The sequence below is a fragment of the Siphateles boraxobius genome, unplaced genomic scaffold (genome assembly GCF_051911475.1).
Source record: "Siphateles boraxobius isolate OS27281-9 unplaced genomic scaffold, OSU_SipBor_1 12, whole genome shotgun sequence".
NCBI lineage: Eukaryota > Metazoa > Chordata > Actinopteri > Cypriniformes > Leuciscidae > Siphateles > Siphateles boraxobius.
This window is the reverse complement of record NW_027508722.1, coordinates 10,676,656-10,699,943: the sequence shown is the minus strand read 5'-3', so window position 1 is coordinate 10,699,943 and position 23,288 is coordinate 10,676,656. Positions and strand designations below refer to the sequence as shown.

At 38.0% G+C, this 23,288-nt stretch overlaps 1 protein-coding gene across 3 annotated transcripts in view; it reads left to right on the top strand.

The window, feature by feature from the left end:
• dnah5 (dynein, axonemal, heavy chain 5) overlaps positions 1 to 23,288 on the top strand; it is a 187,907-nt gene that overhangs the window by 133,068 nt on the left and 31,551 nt on the right. For all 3 annotated transcript variants that reach the window (XM_077207318.1, XM_077207312.1, XM_077207325.1), the window contains 8 exons: positions 1,619 to 1,795; positions 4,384 to 4,587; positions 5,433 to 5,612; positions 6,468 to 6,605; positions 11,823 to 11,958; positions 12,790 to 13,106; positions 13,796 to 13,951; positions 15,228 to 15,410. In XM_077207318.1, coding sequence (XP_077063433.1) covers positions 1,619 to 1,795; positions 4,384 to 4,587; positions 5,433 to 5,612; positions 6,468 to 6,605; positions 11,823 to 11,958; positions 12,790 to 13,106; positions 13,796 to 13,951; positions 15,228 to 15,410 — 1,491 coding nt within the window. The remainder of the gene's footprint in view (positions 1 to 1,618; positions 1,796 to 4,383; positions 4,588 to 5,432; positions 5,613 to 6,467; positions 6,606 to 11,822; positions 11,959 to 12,789; positions 13,107 to 13,795; positions 13,952 to 15,227; positions 15,411 to 23,288) is intronic.

Sequence of the window (23,288 nt, the reverse complement as noted above, 5' to 3'; positions counted from 1 at the left end):
TAACTTTAGTCAGCATGAAATGAAAATTCATCATTTCATTTTAAAAAAAATGTTTTAACCTCATCATAGCTGGACCTTCTGGTGAAAACAACTGACTAATTTCAAGTGACATGCCAGACTTCTCTAGTCATTTAGTGTGCTTAAACCATGCACCTGAAAGCTCTCAATCATCTGCCTCCACTTTTGAGTGCAATGCCTACATTTCAAAATCCAATCAACAACAAATGCATAGAAGCAAGTCCCCATCCTACATTTTTTTTCTTTTTTAATAGTGTGTTGTACTCAGATGTACACTATCAGTCAAAAGTTTTGGATCGGTGAGATTTTTTTATGTTTTTAAAAGAAGTCTCTTCTGCTCACAAAGGCTGCATTTATTTTATTAAAAATACAACAAACAAAAAAACTGTAATATTGTTAAATATTATGACAATTTAAAATAACTGTTTTCTATTTTAATATATTTTAAAATGTAATGTATTCCTGTGATCAAAGTTGAATTTTCAGCATCATTACTCCAGTCTTCAGTCACATGATCCTTCAGAAATCATTCAAATATGTGGATTTGATGCTCAAACATTCATTATTATCAATGTTGAAAAAAAAAAAGTTGTGTACAGGATTATTTGATAAATAGAAAGTTCAAAAGAACAGCATTTATTTGAAATATAATCTTTTTTAACATTATAAATGTCCTTACTGTAACTTTTGATTAATTTAATTCATCCTTGGAAAAAAAAATTCTCACTGACCCCAAACTTTTAAACTGTGGTGTTTAATGTTACAAAAGCTTTCTATTTCAGATAAATTATGTTCTTTTGAATTTTCTATTCATCAAATACTCCTTAAATAAAAATGTAGATAAATGAACATTGATAATAATGAGAAATGTTTCTGAATCATCAAATTCGCATATTAGAATGATTTCTGAAGGATCCTGTGACACTGAAGACTGTAGTATGCAATATATTTAGCTTTAATCACTGGAATACATTTCAGTTTGACATATATTCACATAGAAAACAGCTGTTTTAAATTGTAATTATATTTATATATATATTTATATATATATATATATATATATATATATATATATATATTTATATATATATATATATATATATATTTATATATATATATATATATATATATATATATATATATATATATATATATATATATATATATATATATATATATATATATATATATTGGTATTATTAATCAAATAAATACAGCCTTGGTGAGCAGAAGAGACATCTTTTAAAAACATTAAAAATCTTACCGATTTAAAACTGGTAGTGTATGTAAAAAAGATATGTTGCCTAGGTTTCATTCAGGAGTTTAACTTTATGTATGTTAAAGTAATCCAAGATCAATTTCCCTGTAAAAGTACTAAAATTACATTTCATGCATTGTATTCTAAATTAAATCCGTCATGCTGTCATAAAGTTTGAAAGTATCCATTAGGTGAAGGAATCGCCTCTCAGTCACAAGTTAACCAAAGATCAATACTGAGCTCTGAAACATTAAGATGATAAATTAATAAACTCAGACTCAGAATTTTAGCATGAGATGCTACATATTTTACAATATGAGTGTTTTCTAATTTTTGTTTCAGGTGTTGAAGGAGGTGACCGTGAAGGCCCAGGCTGCTGAAAAGGTCAAAGTTGAAGTTCAAAAGGTCAAAGATAAAGCACAGGCCATAGTTGACAGCATCTCTGCAGACAAGGCCATCGCTAAAGAGAAGTTGGAGGCAGCCAGGCCTGCTCTGGAAGAGGCTGAGGCAGCACTGCAGGTCAGGAACAATATGGAGCGATTACACGGTAGCATAGAAGAGGAGAGAATGGAAGGAGTGTGATGTTCGTGGGGCATTTCGGTGCCTGCAGCTTCTGTGTAATTACATGCTGTCTATGAGGGTTTAAAAATAGACCGTGTGATGGCAGGGTTGCTGTAGGTGGTCTCGTAGCAAGCAGGGGTCTGACAGCAGCCGCCTCTAACTAACCCCACACACCCACTCAATCATACAACCACCCAAACACACACCCCACCTCTTCCCTCAACCACCTGCCCACTGCATCCTTCCCATGTATCAGTCCATAATGTAACCTAGTATCATTCTTGGGACAGGAATCACACACTTTAATAATCCACTCAGACAGCAATCCAAAACAACGCAAGCAAACTAACACAACCGCCATGTGTAAACTTGACCAGACAAATGAACACTGAAAACACTGTGACTTAGGGTACGTTTACACAACAACGATATGTTTAAAACAGAGAAGTTTTTCCTTTGATTTTTCCGCGTACAGACGACACCATTGTCAAAAAGTTATCTATTCACACGGATCCGCGAAAACGACTGAAAACGCTGTATTCTGCTGCCAGGCCACTAGATGGCGATGAAATACCATAGACTGAACACGAATGTGCATGACGTAATCGTCTTCGCAGATTCGTGTTTTTGCTGTTTACACAGAGACACTTGCACTTTGAAACACGTTTTCTAAACTTTGCGTTTTCAGGCACCCAAAGCGCCGCTGTCGTGGAAACGAACAGCCAAAACGCATAACATTTTTTACGTTTTTAGTTGAAAACGGTGTCGTGTAAACAGCCCCTTAAATACATGCAAGCAAGGTTAATTAATCACACACAGCTGAACAGAATTAATTATCACTAACCAAAGTGACTAAAGAGCAGCGGGAAACTAGAACAAAGGAGACATATGACTGAAGATAAACAGACTAAAAGTCCAAACATAACAGAACCATGTCAAGAGCATCATGTTTTCCTCAGCACAATGTTTTTCAACACTGATAATCCAAACCAACATCAGCAAGATTTTTGCAGGATGTGACATTGAAGACTGGAGTAATAACTACTGAAAATGTAGGTTTGCCATGATTGGAATACATTACATTTTAAAATATATAATAATAGAATAAATTTTTTTTATTGTAATAATGTTACACAATAGTACTGTTTTACTGTATTTTTGATCTAATAAATGCGCCTTAGGTGAGCATATGAGTTTTTTTTTTTATAATAAAAAATTCTTACTGACCCCTAACTTTTGAATGGCTAATCAAATACATTTTTACAAAAACTGTAATTTACGAATACAAATAAAAAGGAACGAAAATTGTGCCTATTATATTGATATATTGGTCTCTATTTAAGAACACTATGGACATTTTTTAAAAAGTGTGTTTGACTATATATAATGTATCACTTTTTATGAACTCTAAAGACACCTCGGATTTGCACTTGAAGCAGGGACAATAAATGCACTGTTTAGCTTTCTGTCCATTCTGACTATTCATTTTTTCATCATTGACTTGAGCCATCATATCATTGTGTCCATTATCAGATGTAAACATGCCAAATTAACCACTCCCCCTTAATATTAAACCTTAAACATGCCATCATTGTTTTCCATAAAGTGCAAACCATGCATCATGTTAAAATCTCTGTTTTAGTGTTTCATGATCCTTTAAACAACTCTCAGTTGTTTCTCTTTTACACTTTTCACTTCTGGCATTTCACATCTGTCATCTGCGTTTACCCCTCCCTTTCAGTGTTTCATCTTTACCACTTCCATTTTCTATCTGCTTCTCTACAAAAATCTGAATTTCTTAATTAGTATTTTTGTCTTGTTTCCAGTCCAAATATCAAACATTTCTTAATATCTTATGTCATTTTACAATTTTAGTAAATGCATCTTGATTTAAGTCTTGTTTTCTGGGGGAATTCATTAAAATTAAGTGAGTTGATGCTTAAAACAAGCAAAATTATTTGCCAATGAGGTAAGAAAAACAATGTTGTTTCTGTTTGAATTAAGATTATTTTCTTACCCCATTGGCAGATAATCTTGCTTTTTTTAAGCATCAATTTACTTAATTTTAATGAAATCCCTTGGAAAACAGGACATAATATCTTGTCATTTTACTCATATAGTAAATGCATCTTGATTTAAGAATTTTTAGATATTTGGACTGGAAACAAGAGAGAAATACTGAGTAAGAAACGCTTTTTTTCCAGTGTTCCTCTCCCACTGACACGCTCCTTTACCCTTTATATGACCATTTACTGTATAACCCATCCTATCAACCCTATAACATACACCTTCCTGCTCCATCCCCCTCCTTCCTACTGGTTCAAATGATCTTTCTACTTATTCATAAAGATAAATCCATCAAGTATTGCTCATTAAGCTGTTGTGTACTAAACTTTGTCAACCATGAGCCATAACAGCTGCCATTCTGATTAATAAGTTATGCACAGAGCTGCTGCATAGTTCATATGTCAGAGTGTTGACAAGATGTCCAATTCACTTTCTCTCTGTCTCTTTCTGTATTTCTCTCCCTGTTTCTCTGTGAACAGACCATAAAGCCATCAGACATTGCTACAGTGCGAACACTGGGCAGACCGCCCCACCTCATCATGCGTATTATGGACTGTGTGTTGTTACTCTTCCAGAGGAGAGTGAACATGGTGAAGATTGATCCTGAGAAAAATTGCACCATGCCCTCCTGGCAAGAGTCACTAAAACTCATGACAGCTGGGAACTTCCTGGGCAGTCTACAGGTATTAAGTTTTAATACCAGGTATTTTTTAGGTGATATAACTTATAATATATAGTCAAAGTTTCTTGTACTAAAACACAGTGGTATTTTATTTTGAATGACAATTTCCCAATCTCTGTCACCCACACAATTAAACAGGCCTTTTCTCTGCTATGAATTCTATGTAACATAGTATTAACGGCTTATTTCTTCCATATCAGCCCATTAAAAATCTTAAAATAACATTTTGACAACAAAGTAATTGTGCCATTGAAACAGTATTTATGTCTTCTAGTGAATAATAAAACCTATTTCTGTTTTTATTAATCCACTGTGATAGAATGGGCCAAGTTTCTGAACACTACATTGTTAATATGCATGTGTGGGCGGCAAACATATGCAGTGTCTAATGTGTATATATATATATATATATATAGGTCCAATACAGGACCACTATAGCTGTAACCACTGTAGGAGTTCTACCAGTATGATTTTTGGCATTAAACCTAATTTCAAAAGCCAACAGATGGATCGACTAATTAGGTTTTTAGTCGACAGAAAATCCCTAGGGTAAAACTGTGGCACAAACAAGTGAAAATACTTGCACAAACAAGTCCAGCTCTGACTGCTAATCAATTCAATATCTTACATGCATACAGTATATTATACTGATATATCTTAGAATATTTTAAAGGTTGTCTGTTTGCTTTTAAAATACGGTTCCATGCATGATCTCTATCTTCTCACAGCTTTACAGGAGCCTGAGCAACATATAACAAATAATATTGTCATTTTCAAGAGTTTAAAATATGTGACATATCCCGTACACCAGTATTGTTTTACTCCAGCTTTTGTTTTGTCCTCCAGCAATTCCCCAAAGACACCATCAATGAGGAGGTGGTGGAACTCCTCTCTCCGTACTTTGATATGGTAGACTTTAACATAGAATCAGCAAAGAGAGTGTGCGGCAATGTTGCAGGTCTTTGCTCCTGGACCAAAGCAATGGCTGCCTTCTTTTCTATCAATAAAGAAGTGCTTCCTTTAAAGGTGAGATCACTTGATATTTTTTCACATGATGCAACCCTGTCAAGTTATCAGGTTTTCTTTACTAACAGGCCATAATTTAAACTGTGGTTTAGTTTATGAATTGCTGTTATTATTTGATTAATCTTTACATGCTTATGGTCATCATTTATTATTTTATCATCTTTTGATATACTAGTTTAATTTCAATTGGTTGCTTGAAGCCTCAGATGCAAACTTGTAGATTTTAGTTGCTGTTAGTTCATGTTTGTTAGCTTCAATAGTATATTCCTAGTACAACTTGACCACCTTTTGCAGATATGCAGATGTATTTATTTCTTTTTTTCTGAGAAAACAGACTGAAAATACTCATGCCTCTTATATTCAGGAGCAACCCCCACTCCCCAAATACTTAAATTCTTCAGACTAGTAATAGCAAGTAACTTTTAAAAATCAACTTAATTCCAAACTTTTCAGATGCACAGAATCCCTAATTCAATGATCAAGTTTTAAAGTTTTTTCTTGATGCATACTGAACAGAAAGAAAAACAGGTTCAAAGTTCAATCCTTACTATATACAGTATAAAAATGTAATGTATTTGCAGTATTTAATGTATTTTAACATGTAGATGCATTTTGGATTCATAAACTGATTTGAATGCAAGAGCAACGGCTTGAGGCTCTTAAATGTAAAAAGAAAGGGGGGAAAAAAACTCTAAAACACTTAGGACTCCAAAGTGTGACAATTTCAAATGCTGTGTACACCTGAGAAAAAAATGGGGCTTTTGTTTAGTGGAAAAGTATTTCTTGTTTCCTATTAACCTGTGATTTTCCAGGAGCTGGATCATTTACGACTCTCTCTTTCTCCATCACCCTCAGGCTAATCTGGCAGTGCAGGAGAACAGGCTGACCATAGCTAATTTGGACCTCCAGACAGCCCAGGCAGAACTGGATGCTAAGCAAGCAGAGCTGGATGTAGTTCAGGCTGAATATGAGAAGGCCATGATGGAGAAACAGGTAACCACTGTGTTAGGGCAGTGGTGTCCAATCCAACTCCTGAAGGGTCACTGTCTTGCAGAGATTGGCCGCTAATTAAACACACCTGAAAATACGTATCAAGGTCTTCGTGAATACTAGAAACTTCCAGACTCCAGTGTTGGGGTAGGTTGGCATTAAACTCTGCAGGACATTCACCCTCAAGGAGCAGGATTGTACACGTCTGGCTTTGGCTCAAATGCTTCGTTCACGGTTTGTTGTTATTATCGTAATTGCGAGATTACAACACTTGACTTTATATTTGGAGCTGTTCACATCCTCAGACTCTGAATTATGCGTTTTTATGGCAACTATATCAACACCAATATGAAGCAGTCAGGTGGTAAAGCGGCCAAATGGTCGTTCAGATGAGACGTTAAACCTAGGTCCTGACTGTCTGTGGTCATTACAAATCCTTCGAAAGAGTAGGGGTGTAACCCCGGCATCCTGGCCAGATTTGCCCATTGGCCTCTGTCCATCATGGCCTCCTAATCATCCCCATATATACTGATTGGCTTCATCACTCTGCCTCCTCTCCACCAATAAGCTGGTGTGCGTGGTCGGTGGTCTGGCTGCCATATGGCTGCCATCGTATCAATCAGGTGATCTTCTTTCCCACTTCTATATAAAGCACTTTGAGTGCCGAGAAAAAGCCCTATATAAATGGAATGAATTATTATAATTATTATTATTACAAGTTAGAAAATTCTCATAAAAATTCCCAGTTTAGATCCTGTGATTACGGTAATTAAGGCATGGCGTGAACACACCTAAAGCTACTCTTCATCATCATGACAAAATAATCTAAAAATAGGGGTTTTGATTGGGTTTGATCAGCAAAATTAAATCCCAAAAAAATTAAACCCCAAAAAATCACTGACAAAATATTTGTTGAATATTTCTTATTTGCCTTAAAATCCAGCTGTAGCCCAAATAAAATTAACCACAATCCAGATTTTCCTATTATCTTTCTAATTATTCTGTGAAAAATGGTGAATCAGCTGTCCTTTAGTGCCTGAAGTAAATACTAAATCACTCATTAGCCTTTTTGCATAAAATTTGGATGTAATGAGTAATTTTGTAAACAAACCTAAAACCCTCTTGCAGATGATTCATTCAGGCTTCTACTCTGTGTGCCTCTACAAAATTAATAGTAACTTTATAAGTGGTTTGAAGCAAACATCAATGTTCCAATTCACAATGTATAACGAGCCTTCCTAACATTTCATAATTTAGTTGATAATTGTGTGATTAACAGCTTGCGACTGACTGATCCTTTGGGGTTGATTTACGTCAGGCCTGATCATTCCTAAGAGAACAGATGTTTACTTAAACCAATGATTGAATAAACTTACGAATTGACTTTAAAAATATATCTAAATTACGTCAAATGCCCTCAATGACAAATGCAGAACAATTAGTTAATGCGTTCATGACATCAAGGCTAGATTCTTGTAATGATCTTATGAGTGGTTGCCCTGCACTCTTAATAAATAAACTACAGCTGGTCCAAAACACAGCAGCTAGAGTTCTTACCAGAACCAGGAAGTACGACCATATTAGCCCTGTTCAGTCAACACTGCATTGGCTCCATATTAAACATCGTATAAATCAAAAAATATTGCTGATTATTACAAAGCACTAAATGGTTCCCCAGTACTTGAGCAAGCTCTTAACGCATTACTGTCCTTCACGTCTATTGCGATCTCAAAATTCCGGCCAGTTAATAAGAATATTAAAATCGACTGCTGGCTGTAGATATTTTCCCAATTTAGCACCAAAACTCTGGAACAGTCTTCCTTATATTGTCTGGGAAGTTCCAATCTAGGCTAAAAACACATCTCTTTGATCTAGCATACACATAACACATTATAAACTTCTATAATTCAATGTTAGGCTGCATAGATTAGGTCAGATGGAACCGGGAACACTCCCCATAAATCCTGATGTACTCGTTACATCATAAGAAGAATGGCGTCTACGCTAATATTAGTCTCTCTGTTTATCCCGAGGTTTAACACAGTACACTGTATCCAGGCCGTATCTATATCTGATGAAGGACCTGCACCTGGACACGACGACAACGCAGTCCTGAAGTGTCAACCAGTCAAAATACAGGACAGCAGGATCTTCAGGGAGGAGTTATAGACCAGAATATCAGTATTTTAATAGATAGGCCTATATTTACAATTATATCAAACAGAAACAAAGCACAAACATTTGCATGACCAGCAGCAACAGCAGGACATTTGTAAAATTATTTATTTACCCCCAACTCTCTTTGCAAAACACAGTCCTTGCTCCCCTCGTCTTCCCAACCATTTCCTCCTGCATAAACTGTTTATTTTTCTCATTTTCGCTGCAAATCAGCGCACGGACAATTTGGATCGCAATCTTCTTGTAGGCTATCATTTTTAATTACAAATTCAGTGTCGCGCGAGAACTCCTGTCTCACGCACGCGTGATCTTCCGTTATTTCCTTATCACTTCTTGCGTTTGTTTGGTTGTGAAACGTAGTTTGTGGACCAGGGAGAAGTTGTCGGCGATTCTTTCTTTTGTAAAGTCATGCAGTGTGAAACCTCCTGTCGCCGATCCATCGTGCGGTGTGAACACACCAGCAACTGAATGTTACCCCAGATAGCCACGCAGTGTGAAAACAACAGTGACACAATTATTTTTTATAATCATGCAGTCTGAACTCTGCATAAGTTATATTGAAGAGGAGTGAAAAGGCTACATGTTTTGCTAAAAAAAACCCACAAAGTTCCCCAGTTGTTTTGGTAGAAAGTTGTCTAAAAAGTTGTGCTTTAATATGTAATTAATGGTTCATGATCAAATTAAATATGCACAGGTCTAAGTTGCATACATTTCCAGGACAAGCCTTTTTACCATCTTTACCAAGAGTACCTCTCCGTTAGTTTGGTGCTACAGTATTTACATGAATCATTCAGCACAACATTGCTAACATTTGTTATCTCGGTTATTTACAGATACATTAATGAAGCTAAGTGACATGATGTACAACGCAGCTAGAAGCTAACGTTAACGTTTTCTAATGTTAGGCTAACGTTAGCCTAATGTTACGTTAGAGATGTTAAAAATAACATTCAAATATGTTGTTGAATTAATGTTACCTTAGAACAGATGTAGACATCCTTGTTTAATTTATCCACGTTTAGTTGGTGTTGTGGTCTACCGCATAATTAATCCAGAGCAGACACTTATCTCGGTTGAGATGTGGCTTAATTGGGTAAGCGTAAAAAATACACACCGCCGCCCAGCCTCTCGGGATACCTAGTGCATGTACTCCATGCACACCGTTTGACCATTTTAAACTTAAACTGCAATGCATTTCAAAGGACGTGGAAGCAGAGAATGTCAGAGTGTATTGGGAGCTATGCGCACTGTGATTGGCTCATCGTGTTTGGGGGCGTAGCTTAGCCATAGGTCAATTGTCATGCTGACTGGAGGAATGTCCACCAGAGAACACCTCTCCAAAGTGCCAGTCGCCATCGAATATGAGCATTTGCCCACTCAAGTCGGTTACAACAACGAAGAAAGACTACACGCCTGAGCACATATATATTCAAACTTGCATACTTATAAACTAAACACGTAATGCACATGTGTACACCGTCAGTGTTTTCACAAGTTTGCGTTTTTAAAGCTTGCGCAGAAATAAATAAAAAAAAATATATATATAGGCTTGCACCTTGGAACCTATTTTAAGGTTTGCATTTCTCAAGCCACCAGTCACTGTTGTTGTGCGATGAAACGTGCCGGAGCACGTTAAGGGTTTTCTGTTAGAACGATGTCGTGTAAGCGGCCCCAAAGTTAATAACTAATGATCTTTGCAACGGAAGTGAATCGATCAAAACTAACTTTATCTGGACAATAACTTTATTCTAGAGCTGCTGTAAAGCCAAAACAATCTCTGTTACTTTAATTCCCTATTATCACTGTAAAGTTGCTTTGAAACAGTCCATATTGTTAAAAGAGCTATATAAATGAAGGTGGCTTGACTTGACTTGACACTCGAAAGGTGATTGGGCTGTCTCCGTTCCCTCCTTCAGGGAACAGGAGTTATATTGGTAACCTAGATTTTATCTTTTGATGCAGGTTTGAGTCTGGACATTCTTGTGTCCCATTTCCACTTTATCTACCAATAACTTCCTTCTACCTGTAATGGTCATATCTAATAAAAGGCAAAAAAAAAAAAAATGTAAAAGATAGATATAAGCTAGTGTTGTGTTAGAGTATTACATGGAAAGTAACACTAGAGATATAATAACATTTTAATATAATAGATAGAATAGCTAATAGAATAATAGATGCTATCACATTTTGATAAAATTGTATGCAAATTAAAAGTGATTTAAGGTTTTCAAGGTTTTCACGATTTTAAGTGATTTAAGGTTGATGTTTTTTTTTTTTTTTTTGAATACCATGCATACAATCTCTGTACTAACTGACACTATCTAATACAGATAGATATACTGTACTTTAAATACGGGTCCTGAGAAACCCCACCTGTCTATTAAATAATAAGGCAACATGAATTTTGTTAATCACATTAAAGGGGCATTCGGCAACTATTTACACTTAATACAACCATTTAGAAATCATTTGGATGGTTTAATAAACTGTTCTGGTGAGAATGGTGACTTTCCCCGCTCCCCCCAATGTTCCCAGGCAGAAAAGCAACCTTGCAACATGGGGACTAACGTCCCGGTAAGTTGGAAATAGGAAGTCTCGTGAGAAGCGAGAACGAGTGAGAAACACAATCTGTTTTACAGCAATTCGACATAAACACACACGCCGCCCTCAATGTGTATGATGTATTACCCACCTCGGTAGACATAGCTCCACACGATAAAGCTGGCAGGCTCCGATAATAACAAATGCACATGAGCAGCGGTAGAAAGGGGGAGGAGGGTGCCGCAAGTGAGTTTTTTTACGACATTGTTGTGAAATATACGCCTCACAGCTGTAGGGGGAGCTCGTTGAGAAAACATGTGACAACAAAAGTGAAAATCAGCGAAGAAATTGCTAGAGTTGCCGAATGCCCCTTTAAATGACACTCAATTGAATTGACACTCTCAGTCTTGATAAGAGTCCATAAATGAGAAGCACACACCTGCACAGTGACAGAATTATTTTTTTAATTTGTTTTACCTCCTCACCCTCTTTCTCTCTCAGACTTTACTAGAGGATGCAGAACGCTGTCGACACAAGATGCAAACGGCCTCTAGTCTGATCAGTGGGCTGGGAGGAGAGAAGGAGCGTTGGACACAGCTTAGTAAAGAGTTTGCTGCTCAGACCAAAAGACTAGTTGGTGGGTTTTTTACATAAAACCTTCAGGGTTTTTCCAGAAAATACAATTTCCACCTAGGATGATAGAACAGGCAAAAATATCTCATAGACCTACAGTGACCTAAGCCATATCAAGGAACCAAAATATAATAGAGACCTGGAGTTGGGCTCTTTTAACTTTCTGTTAGAACGGTGTTAAGTTAACAACTAATGATCTTTGCAACTGTGAATCAATCAAAACTAACTTTAGCTGGACAATAACTTTACTGTAGAGCTGATGTAAAGCCAAAACAATCTTTGTACATTTAATTTCCTATTATCACTGTAAAGCTACTTTGAAACAATCTATATTGTTAAAAACGCCATATAAATGAAGGTGACTTGACTTGACTTGGGCTGGTAAGCAGCCACCTAGCATTGCCGTGGTAACCACCTAGAACTTCCTAAAGTGTCCTCATGTTGAGTAGTGGTGTGTTATTACAATTACTACTTTGGGACAATTTTTGCCTATAGAAAATGATAAAACGGGTGTAGTCATATATTTGACTTACATTGACGAGCCATATAAAAGGTTCAGAGAATTATAGAGAAGTGGACTACTTTGACTTGGGCCAGTAATTAACAACCATAGCAACACCCTAGTAACTACCCAAATGACCCAAACAATTGCATTGCTATGCACTTAAACCATATAGCAGTGACATGGCAACCACCAATAACCTGTAGAATTCTAAGTGCAAGATTATTGTAACTTAAAAATGCCACTCATATTTATTTCAGAAAACATCAAAAACTAATGATATTTGTTATTATTATTATTGTTATTATTAAATTTTACATTTCCCATGCTCAGGTGATGTGCTGCTGGCTACAGCCTTCCTGTCCTACTCGGGGCCTTTTAACCAAGAGTTCCGCAACCTTCTTCTCACTGATTGGCAGAGAGAAATGAAGTCCCGCCGAATACCTTTTAGGACCAATCTGAATCTCACTGAGATGTTGATTGATGCTCCCACAGTAAGTGAATGGAACTTACAGGGGCTGCCCAATGATGACCTGTCCATCCAAAATGGGATTATTGTTACAAAAGCTGCCAGATTTCCCCTGCTGGTTGACCCCCAAACCCAGGGAAAGATCTGGATCAAGAACAAAGAATCCAAGAATGAGCTTCAGGTAACCACTCAGAATGAACGACTTGTACATTAATAACAATATGATTTTGCACAGTGGGCTTCATCAGTGTTCAGTATTTAATTTGTAGCATACATATGTAAAAAAAAGGTATTACAGTTACTACCGTAATAAAAACTTTATTACATTTAAATAAATTTTTCAAACAGCAGTATATATTGCCAAAAACAATACATAAAATGATACACAGACATCCAGTTAGTCATGCTGGTCAATGAAAAAATATAGCTTGTTACTGAAAATACTGAGAAGCTGCTGTTTTTAATACTTTTTTAGTGTTGCTATTACAAGTAAATATACAATAAGTCTGTGTACATTTGACGTACATCACAGTAATCACAGGCCGCCAGTCTTGGCCAGGACTCCCTTGGGGAAGAGTTACTGTAACTCAATGGGACTTTTCCTGGTTAAATAAAGGTTAAATAAAATAAAAATAACTTGATACATTAAACATCTGTAGATTTAGAGGTTCAACATTCATATTCTTGTGAATCATGTTGAAATCTAATTGAATATGCACAGCTTGCATTGATGCATGAGTTCTTTTTAAGAGGTCAGACACATTTTTCAATGGTATGACCTCATAACAAATCACCCCCTCCTCTGGTAATAGCTTTCCCCAGTAACATAACTTGAGCTGGGTCAGTAAAGAGGTCCTGCTGTTTTCACAGATCACCTCACTGAATCATAAGTACTTCAGAAACCACCTAGAGGACAGTTTGTCTCTAGGGCGTCCCCTACTGATAGAGGATGTTGGGGAGGAATTGGATCCTGCTCTGGACAATGTCCTGGAGAAGAACTTCATCAAGACTGGTTCCACATATAAGGTATTATTAGATGAGCTCAATAAGCAAAAGAGGAGTTTGGAGGCTCACAATCAACATTTTCTGAAGGTTATGCACCTTTTTCACTGACTTATTTTAAAGAGTTTCAGGTTTCATTTTGTATCCTATTCATAGATAGTGCCAAAAACATAATGCTTATTTGTATGTATTTTCTCCTGTATTTTACAATCAAAACTTCTCATAAATAAACAAATATAGTGTATGCTTGGGAGTAAATGGGGACATTGTCATTAAAGGGAACATCATTGTCCTCGGCAGTTCCAGTGGTTTTAAATAAAGACATGTTGCCGTATTTTTCATAAAAATTTTTCTAGGAAATGAGTGAGATTGCTTTGCGTAATGAGAAAAGTTTCTATATTTGTACAGAACCTCTGCTCCTCATTATTTACAAAACTGAATATAGAGAAAACAAATTGGAATTGTATTTAACATCCTGCCCTTTATTATACTATTTCGGAAAGATATCTAAAGGGTACAAAATCATTGACAAGCAGGACAAAGCAAGTACTCTGAAAGAATAGTTTATAATTAAGAACCTAAAAAAAGATATAGTGCTATATCTGTGCTGTTTCAGTAGTCAATGTGATGACATCAGCTGCTCAAGCTGTTTAGTGTTAGTGTGGGACACGAATGTAAGTGACAGTCCTGATCTTACGGGCATCTTTACTTGATCTCATTATCAAAAATCCAGTTGTTTGAAAAACGTTGCTTCATCATCACACACAGCAGCTGCTTCACACGTTCAAAAAATAAGTGGAAATAGCAAGCAGCAGTGAGAGCTCTGACAAGTTTAACCACTCAGCTCTATTAATACAAAGGTGCAAACACCTGATCACACTTTTTTTAAATAGCAGAGACCGAAAGGAAGACGTCGCTTTATCACTGTCAAACCACTGCATAATCACATCACAACCATGCAGTCTATTTCCGCTAATTGGCACGGAAATAAAATTAGTTACTCCCTTTTGAGATATAAAATTAGTTACTCCCTTCACCAACACCTTTCATGGTAGGAAGGTCATTAACAGAGCTGTTATTAGCTGTCTCTAACTTCTCTCTAAGGATCTTCTGATGTTTAAATGTTTGTTATTCTTTAGAAGCATCTTGAGTTATGGAGCTCTGTCATCCTCTAGTGTAGTGGTGTCAAAACTCGATCCTGGAGGGCTGAGATAGTGTGTCTTTACTCTCCTGATGTTTTAAAAAAAAATAAAAAAAATTCCAGTTTTATTTCTGATCTGTGACTCATTCATGCCATCAGGTGAAAGTAGGTGATAAAGAAGTGGATGTAATGAAGGGTTTCCGTCTATATGTGACCACCAAACTGCCCAATCCAGTATATACTCCTGAGATCAGCGCACGGACGTCCATTATCGACTTCACCGTTACTATGAGGGGCCTGGAAGATCAACTACTGGGCAGAGTTATTCTTACCGAGAAACAGGTATGGGCCCTGTGAACTCATATGTACAAAAAAAAAAAACGTGTGGGAATGATCTGAAATGTGTGTTGGGGGCACTATTATACTTTTATAGCTTGGCTTATGAATATTAATTAGTGATGTAACTTTCACCCATTAGTCCTTGCTGAAAGGCATGTATGTGGCCCTTTGCCAAAATACTACTCACCACTTGAGCATTTGTTCAGTCAAAGTGACCAGAGGGCAATGGCTTCTGCTTCCTGTTTAAATCATCATTAATTGACTGTTTTTGTAAGATACATTTACTGTTTGTTTTTTTTCCTCACATTTGTATGTTAATTGTACTGTCATTTTAGATAAGCATGCAATGTTACGTTTTAAGTTATGCATTAGGAAAGGCTGTTTAAACCTTCTGGTGGTGCATTCAAAGACGCAATTTATTCAGTAACAGCCTGGTGTTCCTCATGAAGGTCCCTACGGTCCTTAAAGGAAAAAAAAACAACAACAACAGCTAAACATTAACATCCCAGAGTTGTTTCTATGACAGAGCAAGCAAGAGGGAGAGAGCACTTCTGTAATTTTTAGGGTCACTGGACAAAGATCGTGAATTGTGAATCTCTGTACTCTGCAAAACCATTAACGTCCAACATAGTAATAGAGACTCAAGGGCTTTATCTCACAAATCTCTGTTGCTTCTTCTTCAGCACTGCAAAAAACATCCCCTGCAAAACATTGATTAATTCTTAATCTATATTTTTGTCATTTTTCAGGTAAAATATATATATAAAAAAAAAAAAATTATCATAGAAGTCAAATGTATTACTACTTTAAGGGTGTACTCATACTAACACGTTTGACCCCCAAAGTCTGGTTCATTTGACTAGTGTGATCACTCCGTACTGTGCCCGTGCGCAGTCCGTTTAACCCTCCCTGGCCCTCATGGAAGAGGTGGGTAAGAACGTGTTTCAGTTGGGCTCGGCCACAGTATGCATGTAGTGTGATCTCTAACTGTGCCGGAGCATTGAACAGCTCCTACTTTTGTGTGCAATACTGTTATTACGACAGCAAACATCTTCTATAACTACTTGGATAGTACACTTTTAAATTAATTCAATTAATTTGAGTATATTTAGGTTTATAACAGGTCTGTTCTCACCTTCTTGATGAACCTGAATTGTAGTTTGCGAGTAAAGCTGCAACTCAGCTGCCTCCATAATAATCTTCTGATACGTACAGCACAATCAAGTGAAAATAGCGGTGTGGTATAGTCTATTATATAGTCTATCTAATATAATAGTCTATTAGTGAAAACGATTTTCTTCCTGTTTTCTTCAAAAAGTTGCATCGTAAATGCATGCTCTGGCCCGCAATGTTAAGTACAATATGAGTGCAGACCAGCGGGGGAGTGGGGAGGGGGGACAATTGCACCAGTGCATGGTACAAGGCAACCGTGCCTAAAGTAAGTACACCCTAAGAATATCCAACTTTACCCGGATACATAGAGTACAATCATGTTAAACGGTATGTATTGTACTATATAGCGATATGTAACTATAGGGCAAATCTCAAATGGTTGATATATTAATAGGTGGATATACAGTATAGGTAATGCTTTAGCTACATACATTTATAAAAGAGGTGAGATGTTCTACCTGCATTGCTTTTCAGCCTGACACACCTCCTCCAGTGCCATTAGGCCAGCTGCAGGGTCGTCAGTTGGTAGCCACCATTCAGCGATGTTTCGCCCCCTTTACCAGTGCATATCCCAGCGGGGGTGGGCAGTGGCATATCAGGGATGTCTCCTTGCCACCCCCTGCAGCTGCCTTTATTGGGGCGTTAGCCCCCAGCTGCTCTCCTTCCTCAGGGAGACACAGCCAATCCTTCACTACTTCCTTGAAGCCGTCCTTCACTACTTACACAGGTTTACCCCCACCATTGCCCAACTCACTGAGAAAGCCCGGCATCCAACCTCTACAGGGTAAACCTTGGCATTCCAGCCTGCCTGCTGGCACTCCGCTGCCAGCTCAGAATACACTTTTTTGTTTGTTTCCTTTCATGGGCTGCTGTAATGTTTTCTTCTCATGAGATGCTAAGTTCAATGATGATTACTCTCTTATCCTCGGCTGACCACAAGAAGATGGAGAGTCTAGCTGGATAGTGGCTATTGTTATCTCTCTTGGGAAGACCAGCTGCTTTTTGAAGTTCACCAACATTTGCCACTCACCCCGGGTTTGAGGAAGGTATTCTTGTGAATTTTCGGTACCTGGTAGATGTCACCTGGTCTGACAAAAGATGACAGTGTAAATTTGGCGTTTCAGGCAATTCATTTTCTGATACCCTACCCCTATCCAGGACTTGGTCATGACCACCTATATCATCTCTGTGTCAGCGCAACCTTGCATCCAGAGAGGATGTGCTGAAGGCTTTCCTTGATGTTACCACACAGGGAACGGCCGACCTCGTCCCCAAACCACTGGGTGAGGTTTAAAAGGGTTCGGATGGTATTGTATAGTGCCGTTATATGAAAGCTGAGTCTGACTTGCGGAGTGGAAGTGGAAGTCCTCCTGCTCAACCCTGGTGACTTCCTCCACCACCATGGACTTCCGCTGACTGTTCTGGACTCCAACCAGAACTGTGGTGATGTTCCCCAGTCTAAGCCAGCCCTCCCAGTCTGGACCAACCCATGACCTCTCTATGCTGCAGGCTGGAGATTACATGGTTTACCTCATCCTGCACTTTCCAATTTCTGCCTGTGTGGATGGAGACTTTGGCGTTCCTTATCAGGGGTCCCAGGAGTCTTTCATCTTTAGAACGAGGCATGCTTTCTCTTGCTTGTACCCTAGCGAGATGACCTGTTGACTTTGGACATGGGCAACTCGCAGAATTTTAATGGCCACATTACCCTCTACATTCAGCAGGGCAATGCTCCTGAACTGGCTGATAGTATTGAAGTTCTGCTCTTTGGGAATGAACACACCAATGGCTTGCTGACAGACTGCTGGTATCTGCTGCTGTCTCCAAGCTGTTTTCATCATCCTTTACCACCTGAGGAGAGTTCTTGTACAGCTTGAATGAAAGACCATTTGGCCCAGGAGCTGACTCTGATCTTGCCTTTTTGTAACCTCCTCCACCTCTCACAACTTAGGAGGGGTGGTATCAAATGTCAAGGTGGGAGGGTCTATGCATGGTACATATCCTGAAGACCCGAGTGTCATGGCACATCTGTTGTCACTGTTCTGGTTCTTGATGTACTGTTCGAGCTCCTCCTTGGAAATGTCTAGCTTGACGCTCGTTTTCTCGTTCAGCCATTTTTGGGCTTGAATGGATCTCTGAAAAAGTTAGCCCTCTTTTTCTGTCTCCTCCGTTTCCTCCTTCAGCTCTACTCAGATTGGAGAGTCTTTGACTGAGGTCATCCCACAGCTCCTTTAGGCCAGCCTTCTCATGAGGTCCAGCTGTCCTCCAGCTCTGGTGGAGCTGTACCTTGGTTAGCTGTTCGATCTCCCTCTCCCTAGTTCCCTTCCTCCCTTCTTCCAAGTTCCTGCTACTCTGCCCAATCATTTGCCTTCGGCAGGGGAGGACTGGCCATCTGGCAGACAGGACACTTTCCCGCTGTGGTCTGTGTGCCGGCGTAATGCATTTGTCAAAAATAAAGTCAATGAAGGATTTTATTTTTCTGACAGACCGGCCCATGAAACACGTAGATCAGTGTCCCATTGGTTCTTTGCTTAATTGACACTGGGCTGGCTCAATCATATCTTTAAACAACTCCCCATTTGTGCTCTGTGCGTGCAAAATAGTCATAGAGATGGAGAAGAAACGCAAGGGAGGTGCAGATAAAAAAAGAAAAAAAAGGCCCTTCAGGCAGACAGATATGTTTTCTGCAGCAGCAGCAGGACCTTCATCATCTCCCATGGCTGCTGATGATAGTGGTAGTGGTGGTGGTGGTGGTGGTGGTGAGGAGGATAGGGAGAGGGAGAGAGATGAGGGAGTGAGTCTAGCGCCTGCGGTAAGCAGAACTGCTTTCAAAACATGAGTCTCGGAACCCATTACCTCTTGATAAAACTGAGCCAAAAACACAAGTGTTGGACAAACAATCTGTTTGTGAAATTATGATGATAACACTGCAATAAAATATATGCATGCTTTGCTCTATGACTATGTCAGTTTTGGCTTTATACATTTGTGAGCATGGGCTAAGCTGGCTAGCAAGCTATAACGTCTTAGTGTTACGGTCAGAACAGCTAGTTTACACATTGTGCACAACTGGCAATTAGCAGATCTTTAAGCTAGTTATTTTATGTCTTCCCTGCTGATCCAAAAGGTTTTTTTTTATGTCTCTGAAACATTTTCTTATTGAAATTGAGAACATTATTTTGTTAACTACCATTCATCAACAATAGCAGTGAGTCAGCTGGCAGTATTCTTGTTTATTTCATTATTTATTATAGTATGTAGGGTGAATAGTGTATTTTTAGGATCTGTTGTAAACCTTCTTCTGTGTAGAAATACTCAGGAGACTTGGGGGTATCTTTTAAGCAGGATTCTTTATTTGCTGTAGTCTGCTTCGTCCAAAATCTTACCTAAGTCAAGTCTAACTAAGGGAACTTTATATGGTAACACTTTACAGTAAGGGTACATGAATTATCATGAATTCATGTATAAATTCATGCATGAATTCTGCATTCATTCATGCATTAATATCTCATGAATCATCAGGAACTAACACGAGTTTAACGTTTTTCATTCATGATTTCATGGATGAACAACACCTTAATTAAAACATTAACTAAGATGAGCACATCATCATGAATTATGATTTATTACACATGATCATTATGTTTTCTTTGTTCTTTGTCTAGGTCAGTGACCTAGTCACCACTTTAGTTGAGGGGTCACACACATGATGAAGTCATTGGTAGATAATGCTTAGTTAATGATGACTACTGTATTGGACAGACCCCAAAATAGACCAGTCACAACTCATAGCACACACATTCTGTTGACATTCAAATACAGTAGTCATCATTAACTAAGCATTATCTATCAATGACTTCATCATGTGTGTGGCCCCTCAACTAAAGTAGTGACTAGTCCTTTGAAACACTGATGAACAATGGGCTATCAATGGTGGCATAACTGTGAACAAAGAAAACATCATGATCATGCGAAATAAATCATAACTCATGATGATGTGCTCATCTTAGTTAATGTTTTAATTAAGGTGTTGTTCATCCATGAAGTCATGAATGAAAAATGTTAAACTTGTATTAGTTCCTGATGATTCGTGAGATATTAATGCATGAATGAATGCATAATTCTTGCATGGATTTATGATAATTCATGTACCCTTCCCGTAAAGTGTTACCCTTTACATTGAAGTTTTAGAGACTTCTCTGAAACAAAGCAAATGTAAATGAGTTATACAGGTTTTGGAACCTGCTCAGCATGAGACACGAGAAAAGGATGGTGCAGGACTTCTCGTACTGAGACAAGAACTCCAAGACAAATGGTCTCAGTAATAAAATAGCAGGTGTTCACTTGCTCAGCATGAGTCTTCACCTGGTGAGACACGAGAACAGGAAAGGCATGGCCTTCTCGTACTGAGACGGGGCAGTCAGGAATATCCCGCTGGGAACCATTTGGTGCTTCCATCATGGTGCTTCCTTCAACTTCAACTTCCTTCAACTTCCTCAGACATCCCTGCACCATTGGGTCCTGATGCACTGCAGTTATTATCCCAGCTTTGGGTCCCTCTCGTGTGACCTGCTTGTGCAGTGCAAGTATGCTGGTCTGTCTGCCTTGTACACTTCATCTTTCCCTGATGAATGTGTAACCCCTTGTGTGACATCAGCTTCTCCAATCCACACGTACACTTCCGGAGGATTTTCTCGTTGTTGCTATCCGTTTCTGTGGTTACCTGTGATCCCGTCCTGGGTAGCCCATCTTGCACCCCGCCTCTCAGTGGGCCTTTGGGTTATCTTCTCTTCTCTTGCTTCCTGGGGCTTCCAGATTTCTAAAAGGTATGGTTCCAGGTTCTAAAAGGCCATGCAGACTTTCCTGCTGTCATCTGGTCTTTCCTAGTTGTCCACCTGTCACCTGTCCTTTCAAAGAAGTCACTGGTTCACCAGGATGTTTAATTTATAACATAGATGTTCTACCTGCATGGCTTTTCAGCGTGACAAACCTCCTCCTCTGGTGCCATTAGGTCAGCTGCAGGGTCTTCAGCTAACATAATGACAAAATACACACAGTATACTCACATAAAGCAATATATACTATGTAGCAAATCTTGGCTGCGTGATTGTTTATATCATTGCAAAAATGTAAACTATATTATTGCATAGTTCTCTCTATAAAGTTGGATATATTTTATATTCAACTTTATCTGCATACATAGAGAACACTCGTGTAAAGCCATATACTGTATACTATATACTGTAGCAAACGATATTATCGCCCAGCTCTAATCTGCTAAGTGTGCTTATAAAACATGAAGATATTATAAATTTTAGCATTATGATTTTCTGTAAAGCTGCTTTTAAACAATACAAATACATTTAACATAGGCTAGTATTGTTTTTGTTAGTTTTTTTGTGTAAGGCTTAACCTTACAAATTTTATTCTATAAAATCTTATAAAAGATGAACATAATTCAAAACAAGTCTTATCATCGCGAACATTGCTGGTGTTGTGAGATTTTTTTGGTGTTTGATATAGAGGAAATGTACATAGCACCTTAAATTATAGCCCACGCTACTATGTCAAGTTCAAGAAACACCTGAATCAAAGCACCAGAATCTTGCAATGCTGCAAATTGTTAAGGAGAATCGCTGTAGTCTTGGCACATTTCAGACTAGCACAGTCAGATGGGCTTTGATGGAGCCTGCAGATTTCCAGATAGCGAAAATTAAAGTGCCATTCAGAACATATTCACTGCTGGAAATTGATTTGTCAATCAGGAACAAGGGCTTGACATGTGTGTCGCCTTTTTACACTCAGTATAATAAGAGTACAGATCCACATGCCACCCAGCCCAGCACCGATCTGAATTACAATAGCTTCAGGCTAGTTAGTTGTCTCTGTCTGATGGGGAACTGTGTTTTACACTATTTATATCAAAAAGGGACATTTGGACAGCAGGGGAAAATAGACTGGTACTACTACAATTTTGAAAGCTAACTGAGCAAAATGGGCTGCATAATATACTATCATACTAATGTGAAGCTGGAAAATCATGCAGTTTACTCAGGCCTCATGGCTCAGCAGCCTGAATGACGTTCACTGGAATGTTATTTCAACGTTTTTACATCGAAGGCTTACTTCACTGCATTGAAAAATATAAGTCATTGACTTGTCATGCACTGCATATTTACTAAAGATCATTTCAACTCAAGTACTTTTGACAGAGAACTATTTTTTGTAGAAAGAGTAGAAACAGGAAATGGCTGTTGACAGACCATTTGATGTTGTTGGTAGGGTTACATTAAAATGTAAGGGTTACACAGAAATGTGAGGGTTACACAAAAAAACACCTTTTCGATATGTGTTTGACCTTTTTTAATACCCTGAATGTTCAAAGTAATTTCAGTTAAAATGTAAAATATTGTAAAATGTTTTAAACATTCTACAACAAATAATGTATTTAAGGGTTAATCAATTTGTGCCATCTTTCAGGTCAAGTCAAGTCACCTTTATTAATATAGTGCTTTTTACAATATAGATTGTTTCAATACAGCTTTACGGTGATAACAGGAAAATAATGCAACAAAGTTGGTTTCTGCTGTACAGCAGATTTAGAAGAAAATAGCTTGCTACTCCTTCCAAAGTCCAGTTTAAGTAAGTTCAGTGATGGTTCCTTTTTGTTGTAAAAAAGTTATTCATTTAGTTTATATATATATAGTT